The sequence below is a fragment of the Cyanistes caeruleus genome, chromosome 25 (genome assembly GCF_971803275.1).
Source record: "Cyanistes caeruleus chromosome 25, bCyaCae1.hap1.1, whole genome shotgun sequence".
NCBI classification, from domain to species: domain Eukaryota; kingdom Metazoa; phylum Chordata; class Aves; order Passeriformes; family Paridae; genus Cyanistes; species Cyanistes caeruleus.
Window position 1 is genome coordinate 5,204,774 of NC_141725.1, and position 8,196 is coordinate 5,212,969.

General features: G+C 64.1%; 1 protein-coding gene across 2 annotated transcripts; it reads right to left on the reverse strand.

The window, feature by feature from the left end:
* Positions 1–999: 999 nt before the first annotated feature.
* TMEM59L (transmembrane protein 59 like) lies at positions 1,000–7,615 on the reverse strand. 2 transcript variants are annotated; one of them, XM_086862960.1, is made up of 8 exons: positions 7,387–7,615; positions 6,396–6,501; positions 6,072–6,169; positions 3,603–3,749; positions 3,411–3,510; positions 3,022–3,133; positions 2,784–2,901; positions 1,000–2,643 (listed from the first exon to the last, which is right to left on the reverse strand). In XM_086862960.1, the coding sequence occupies exons 1-8, from the start codon at positions 7,543–7,545 to the stop codon at positions 2,482–2,484; spliced, it is 1,002 nt and encodes a 333-aa protein (XP_086719086.1). In that variant the 5' UTR covers positions 7,546–7,615; the 3' UTR covers positions 1,000–2,481. The 2 variants fall into 2 exon arrangements, with proteins under 2 accessions (XP_086719086.1, XP_086719085.1); XM_086862959.1 differs by having other exon boundaries at positions 7,315–7,607.
* Between the last annotated feature and the right edge of the window lie 581 nt (positions 7,616–8,196).

The window sequence follows — 8,196 nt, forward strand, 5'->3', positions numbered from 1 at the left end:
GGACACTGCTGGGACACTGGTGTGTGACTCGGGTGTGTGGCACTGCTGGGACACTGCTGGGACACTGCTGTGTGACTCGGGGGTGTGGCACTGCTGGGACACTGCTGGGACACTGCTGGGACACAGATGTGACACTGCTGGGACACTGCTGGGACACTGCTGGGACACTGCTGGGACACAGATGTGTGACTCGGGTGTGTGACACTGCTGGGACACAGATGTGACACTGCTGGGACACTGCTGGGACCCTGCTGGGACACAGATGTGACACTGCTGGGACACTGCTGGGACACTGTTGGGACACTGCTGGGACACTGCTGGGACACAGATGTGACACTGCTGGGACACTGCTGGGACACAGATGTGACACTGGTGTGTGACTCGGGTGTGTGACACTGCTGGGACACAGATGTGGCACTGCTGGGACACTGCTGGGACACTGCTGGGACACTGCTGGGACACTGTTGGGACACCGCTGGGACACAGATGTGACACTGCTGGGACACTGTTGGGACACAGATGTGACGTTGCTGTGTGACTCGGGTGTGTGACACTGCTGGGACACTGCTGGGACACTGCTGGGACGCTCCGCTGTGTGACACGCGTGTGCACGGCCCGACTGACACTTTCCCTCCTGGAAATGTCATCCACGGGTGGTTTTGGGTGGGAAAAGCCCTCATTTCCCACCCGTTCCGTGTGGAGCCCTCCCCGCCGCTGCCTCCCGGCCTTCCCCTCCTCGCAGCTCTCGGGGGATGTTTTTGGGGTGCTTTCCCCACCGCATCTCAGTCTCAGTCTCTCAACCCAGCAGCAGAGAGGAGTTTTGCTCCGTCCCACACCCAACAGCCCAGCAGGGATTTCTCTCGGGTTTTCCAGAGGTTTCATCCCGGCTCACTTTCCCGAAGGGGAACAGCCCCGTGCCCTCCTGCCGGCCCCACGAGGGGGGTCAGACCTGCTCCCATCCTGAAACCAGCACCCCACGAAGGCACCGACTGGCCCAGCTCTGGTATAAACCTTTTATTCTATTCCCCCTCGCAGCTCAGGGCTGGGTTTGCCCTTTGGAGCCGAGGGATCCACGGCCGTCCTTTCCCCGGAGCTCCTGCCCGGGGATGGAGCATCACAGATTCCACCGAGCTTCACACGCGGCCGAAAAGCAACAACGAAAAGTGGACCCCAAAACGGACACGAGACCCCCTCTCCCTCCCCCCAACCCGGTTCCCCAAACCCAGATATGTTGGATGGGTGAATGTGACACGGAGCAGCACAAAACCGGTGGGGACGGGGATGAGAGCCCCCCGGCCCACCACGTCACGGCCCCCCGGGAGCCGCCGGCACACGGACAGAGCCCAAAATCCCAGGGGAGGGGTCGGGGGTAATAAGTTAATCTGTACAGACGTGTTAGGTGACACGGGGGTGGCGGGACCGACCCCCCCCCCCGGCACGGGGGGTCCCCGTGGGGCGCCGGGGGCCGAGGAGCCGCGTGCCGGTGCAAATCAAACCACGAAACGATGCATGAGATCGGCTGGTGGAGAATGAGGGGGAGATGGGGAGCGGGGAGACACCTCCACGGCCGGGGGCTGTGCCAGGGTGAGCCAAGGGGAGCCGTGCTCGGTCCCACCGCCCGCTTTGAGCCCGGGGGCGCAGAGGCCGGGTCCTGCCGTCAGCCGCAGCCCGCAGGCTGCTCCCAGCGTCGGGCAGGGATGCTGAGCCCAGGATGGAGCCGTCCCAGCAGCTCCCATCTCCTGTCCGAGCTTGAAGTCAGGGGAAAGCCGCCTCATCCCCTGCTCGGTCCCACCAGCGTCTCGTTGGCACCGGGGCCGGCTCCCCGAGGGCATCGCGGAGCAGGGAGAGGAAGGAGCCATCCCAGGGCCCCTCCAGGGCTCCGGGAAGGAGCTGGCTGGGTGCTCGTGTGGGCACGGAGGCGGCGGGATCCGCTCCTGTCTCCGGCTGCCAACGCCAAATCCATTCGCCACGTTTCGGCTCCCGAGGCAATCGGCTCCGGCCGGCGGAAGGGAGTTCCCAGGGCCGGGGCCGGCGCCTCGGAGGCTCAGCCCAAGGTGGGAGGCCGGGGATGTGCCGAGCCAAAGCTCAGAAGGCTGCAGACGCTCTCCATCCCCCACCGCAGCCGGCTCCCTCCTGCCCAGCGCTGGAGCCGTGCCCGGAGGCTGCGGGGCCCCGGCGGCTCCGGGCGGGAGGAGACAGAGAGTCCCGCTCCGGGACTGCTCCCTCCGGCCTCCCCGCTCTGGCAGCTCCCCTGATGGCTCTGCGAGCTCACAGCACATCCCTGGAGCAGGCAGAGCCGCTGCCCGGCTCCTGGAGCCTCGTCCGGAGCGGCCGTGCCTGGGGAGGAGAGCGGGAGCCGGGCGGACCCAGAGATTCCCCTCTGGGAGCGGGGGACAGCCCGAGGGGCAGCGGAGCGGGGTCGGGGGCGATGCCACGGGGATGCTGAGAGGGAGGTGGAGGTGATGGGAAGGGGAGAGAGAGCTACAGGATGGTCTTGTCCAGGTCGACTTTGAGGGGCAGCGGCCCCGCGTCCTCCCCGCCGTGCGCAGGGCACAGGGTGACAGTGATGACGGGCGGCAGGGGGAAGGTGCCGGGGCCATCCAGGTCCTCCAGGTACTCCTTGTCCCCGTTGATGCTCAGAGGCTGGAAGAAAGGCAGAGACAACAGTGCAGCCCCAGCACGGGGGTGCAGGACCCGCTCACCCCCAGTTTGGGGACACGCGGGGTGCGGGGGTGTCCCCCCAGCCGTGCCGGGTGTCCCTGGGGGCCGCGCTCACCCCATACCTGGGTCTTGACGTGCTGCTCGGGAGCGGTCACCAGGCTGGCACAGCTGAGCCACAGCATCACCATGATGGAGAGGAAGAGGCAGGCGGCCAGGATCCAGCGAGGAAGGCCCGAGCGCCTGTAGCACCCCACCACCCCCCGCCAAAGAGAAGGGACGGGTTTATGGCAGGGCACGGGCTGGAAATTGGGGCTGGGGGGGATCCGCTCTGCCGAGTCCCGCAGGTCCCAGACCACCTACTTGGACATGCAGCCGAGGAAGTCGTGCTCCTGCTGCGGGGGCTCCGGGGGGTGCGCCTTGCCTTTGCCCCGCGGCTCCTTCACGGGGGGCTTGTCCCCCTTTGCCCGGGGGCCTGGGGGGGAAGAGGCGATGCTGAACCCATGTGGGGGCACCCTCCCCTCTCCCATCCTCCTGCCCCCTCTCCCCCGGGACCCTCTGCCCGCTCAGGGGGCTCAGAGGATCCCAGCAGGGCCCCACACAGAGCCCCCCACCCTCATGGTTGGGGGTGTGGGAAGCTGATCAGACCCGAGGAGTGGGAAATTTGTTCAGCTCTGGAGAACTCGGATGGGAGCCAGGAGGGCTCAGAGGCTCCAAGACCCCCTCCCAGCAGCCCGGACCCCCCCTGGCACCTGCGTGGGGCTGGGGGAGGCCAGGGCTGGGTCCCGATCCCGGCTGGGCTGGCTGGATCTCCAGTGCCTCGAGTGCTGGATACTCCATCTCAGGCTGGGACTGGGTCGGCAGGGAAAGAGGGAGAGGGAAGTGAGGAAGGGGGTCCCCACCTCTCTGGGCACCCACAGAGAGGGTCCTAGGGACGCCCCCACCTGAAACACCACGACTTTGCCATCGTCTGCCTGCAGGTAGAAGGTCCAGGTGGAGGAGATGAAGCTCTGGGCAGAGCTGACAATGTCGTTGCAGAAGGTGGAGACCAAATCCAAGATGGAAAAGGACGGCGCTTTCAGCTCCGGGCTCTGCAGAGGAGCGAGGACATCGCATCAGCGCTGTCCCCTCGTCACCCACCCCCGCGGGCACCGTCCCACCCCGAGGCTGGGCTGAGCCGGGTCTGGGCTCAACCTGCTCCTCCCAGAGATGGAAAGGGATGTGCCAGGGCCACGGTCCAGTCCCGGGAGGGTCACCAAGCGAGGGCTGTGGTCCCTGGGGTGCCCACCCAGCTCTGGGGCCATCACCCAGCCCCAGGACCGTCCCTTTGGGGTGGGATCACCCTCCTCTGCCAGAGACAAAGGGAGCGGAGCAGCCGCGATGCCGAGGGCGTTCCTCTCCTGGCAGCCTCTCGGTGCCCTGGATTCTTGGCCGTCGCGGCAGTTTGTTATTTTTAAAGCATCCCTGCTGGAATCCGCTTGGCTGCTCCCTGCCACTGGCTCCGAACATTTTCCGACAGCCCCTTGCACGGTCAAACCAGCAAACAGGAAATAAATAGGTCAGATTCTGTATCTAATTATTATGCTAAATCTGCTTTGCCTGCTCGTCTGGGAACCCGAGGAAAAATGCTTTGGGTGGGTGGAGAAGGGTGAGGGCCCTCCCTGTCACCCCCAGTCACCCCCAGACACTCATCCCTGGCCTTGGAGAGGGGCTGGGAAACGGGATCAGGCACCGGGAAGGTTTTAAAACCGGGCTGCAAAGGAGGGTTGTTCAAAGGAGCTTTTCACTCTTTTTACGGTGTGGATTCATCTTTGCCTGCACATGCACGAAGCCAAAAGCCTCTTCCTTGGGCCAAAGTCTAATTTAATTAATTCGGCAAAAGCTGAATTAATTAAATGTAGGAGGGAAAAGCGTTGCTAATTGCTGGGAAGGATAACAAATCAAAGCTGGGGGAATCTGCCACGATCCCCAGTCAGATCCTCTCAGCCTGGGAATTCCCTGTGGTCTCCCTGATTTTCACACTTGTGACAAAGCAGCCGGTGGTGGCCTGGATCAACCTGGCACATCTGGAGCTCCCATCCACGTGGAGGGAGGGATGATGGATGGATGGATGATGGATGGATGGATGGATGGATGGATGGATGGATGGATGATGGATGATGGATGGATGATGGATGGATGATGGATGGATGGATGGATGGATGGATGGATGGATGGATGGAGGGATGGATGATGGATGGATGGATGATGGATGATGGATGGATGATGGAGGGATGGATGGATGGATGATGGATGGATGGATGGATGGATGGATGGATGGATGGATGGATGGATGATGGATGATGGATGATGGATGGATGATGGATGGATGGATGGATGGATGGATGGATGGATGGATGGATGGATGGAGGGATGGATGGATGGATGGATGGATGGATGGATGATGGATGATGGATGGATGATGGATGATGGATGATGAATGGATGATGGATGGATGGATGGATGGTTGGATGGATGGATGGATGATGGATGGATGATGGATGATGGATGGATGGATGATGGATGATGGATGATGGATGATGGATGGATGGATGATGGATGATGGATGATGGATGGATGATGGATGGATGATGGATGGATGGATGATGGATGGATGGATGATGGATGGATGGATGGATGGATGGATGATGGATGGATGATGGATGGATGGATGATGGATGGATGATGGATGGATGGATGGATGGATGGATGGATGATGGATGGATGGATGGATGGATGGATGGATGATGGATGGATGGATGGATGGATGGATGGATGGATGGATGGATGGATGATGGATGGATGATGGATGGATGATGGATGGATGATGGATGGATGGATGGATGGATGGATGGATGGATGGATGATGGATGGATGGATGGATGATGGATGATGGATGGATGGATGATGGATGATGGATGGATGATGGATGATGGATGATGGATGATGGATGGATGATGGATGATGGATGGATGGATGATGGATGATGGATGGATGGATGGATGGATGGATGGATGGATGGATGGATGATGAATGATGGATGATGGATGGATGATGGATGATGGATGGATGATGGATGATGGATGATGGATGGATGGATGATGGATGGAAGGATGATGGATGGATGGATGATGGATGGAAGGATGATGGATGGATGGATGGATGGATGGATGGATGGATGATGGATGGATGATGGATGGATGGATGATGGATGGATGATGGATGGATGGATGGATGATGGATGGATGATGGATGGATGGATGGATGGATGGATGGATGGATGGGCTGCACATGTGGGGTGTTCCCCCATCCCGAGGGAGGGGAGGGACTGCTCTGAGCTCCTGTGTGAGGAAGGGCTTCCCCATCTCCTTCACCTTCTCCTTCCTGCTCTCCTCCACCTCTGGCAGCTGCTTGCGGCACCCGGTCACGCACCCAAACTGCTCCTCTGCGTTGCCGTAGGCTTCGGCACAGGCTGGGAGAGAGGAGAGGTCAGGGTTCGGGGGTGCTCGATGCCCGGGACCCCCGCCCCCCTCCCCACTGACACCCGGGCCGTGTCAATCCGCAGCCGCTTGTGGCGGGGCTGAGCGGGGCGGGACGCTCCGGAGGGTGTCGGGTGTCGCGCTGCTCCCGGTGGGATGTGGGGACCCCCGGGACGGCGTTCGGGGCGCGGGGGCCGCTCGACCACCGGCTCCTCTCACCTGCTTCGCACTCGGCTCTGGTGGTGTTGAGCTCGGCGCTCGCATCCACGAAGTGACAGATGGAGAACAGCCGGCAGCCCCGGTAACAGGCGTTGAGAACAGCATCCTGCGGCGAGGAGGAGGAGAGCGCGGAGCTGGCACCGGGCTCAGCCCGCTGGCTGAGCCGGACACCCCCACGCGGCGCCCCGCACCCAGCCGGGGGGCACCGGGCAGCGCCAGCACCGTGGTGAGGGCTGGCACCCCAAATCTGGGGGTTCCAGAGCTGCCCCGCAGCCCCCCGGCTGCGCCCCACCGTGGGTTTGAACGCGGCCAAGTCCTCGTGGGGGGCGTGCAGGGTCCCCCCACCTCTGCTGACATCAGCCAGGCCCTGGCGTGGGCTGGCAGGAGCTGGGGGTGCACTGCTCTGGGGGAGGGGGACAGATTTGGGGTGTGGGGGGCACACAGAGCCCACACGGGAATGGCAGGGCTCGGGGTAAATGGGTGACACTGTGGGCACCCCAAACCACTGGGGATTCCCTCGCTGGGGGCACCCCGACGCTGCTGGAGGAGACCACTGGGGGTGCCCCGGTGCCCCCCATGTTGCTCCCACGGGGGGGTGGCCCAGTGTGGGGCTGCGTTGGCAGAGATGCCCGTCAGGGGTGTCCCCACTGCTCCTGGTGGCCCTGTTGCCTCTACTGCTCCCGGTCCCCTCCAGCCGGTGCCCCTGCTATCCCCATGGTGTCCCCGTGGTGTCCCCCTGATGTCCCCCTGGTGTCCCCCATGGTGTCCCCGCTGCTCCTGGTACTCCCACTGTGTCCGGTGTTACCGGTGCTCCCCGTGCCCCCAGTGCCCCCACTGACCCCGATGCTCCTCATGCCCCCAGTTCCCCCAGTCCCCCCAGTTCCCCCCGTGCCCCCGGTGCTCCCGGTGCTCCCGGTACCCGCTGTGCTGCTGGCGCTCCCCCCGCCGCCGGTGCCGCCCCAGCCCCGGTGTCCCGGTGTCCCGGACTCACGGCGGCGGCCCGGCGCTGCAGGCTGCGGCCGCACTGCCCGCGGCACCCGCCGGTGTCTCCCAGCTGCGGCGAGAAGGGGTCGGTGGCGGCGGCGGCGGAGGCGAGCAGGGCCAGGCCGAGGGCGAGCAGGGCCCGGGGCCGGCGGGCCGGGGCCGCCATGGCGGGCGCGGAGCGGAGCGGAACGGAGCGGAGCCGAGCGCACCCACCGCCACCGCCGCCGCCGCCGGCCCCGCCGTGACGCGCCGTGCGCCGGGCGGGGGGAGCCGGGGGCGGGGGGAGCCGCCGCAGCCTGCCGCAGATCCACCGGCACCGGCACCGGCACCGGCACCGGCACCGGCACCGGCACCGGCACCGGCACCGGCACCGGCACCGGCACCGGCACCGGCACGGCGCGGGGATGATGAGAGAGGGGTGCGGGAGGATGGGGGTGCCCGAGCGGCGGGGGATGAGGGGTACCCCGGGATGCAGGAGAATTGGAGGGGTCCAAGGACCGGGGATGCCAGGGATTGGGGGATGCACGGACCCCAGGGAATGCAGGGGGACAAAGGGGACCTGGGGACATTCATGGGGACCAGAGGGTGTGGGGGGACCGTGGGCTAAGGGGGGCTCTGGAGGGTTCAGGGGGACCGGGGGATGTGCAGGGACACAACAGGACTGGGGACCACCGTGGGACTGAAGAGAACAGGGGGGGCTGAGGGGGTGGCGGGGATCCGGGGTCACACAGCGGTGTCACACAGAGGGACAGCGCTGCCTCAGTGCCCCCCACACACCAACCCCTTGTCCCCAGGGTCCCCAGCCGGTGTTAGACCA

Excerpts from the sequence above, each read along its gene's own strand:
- TMEM59L (XM_086862959.1), bottom strand. The coding sequence starts at position 7,545 with ATGGCGGCCCCGGCCCGCCGGCCCCGGGCCCTGCTCGCCCTCGGCCTG. Across the intron at positions 6,502-7,314 it reads GAGCGCCAGCAGCACAGCGG|GATGCTGTTCTCAACGCCTG; the intron begins GTACCGGGAGCA and ends TCCTCGCCGCAG. Across the intron at positions 6,170-6,395 it reads CAGAGCCGAGTGCGAAGCAG|CCTGTGCCGAAGCCTACGGC; the intron begins GTGAGAGGAGCC and ends CCTCTCTCCCAG.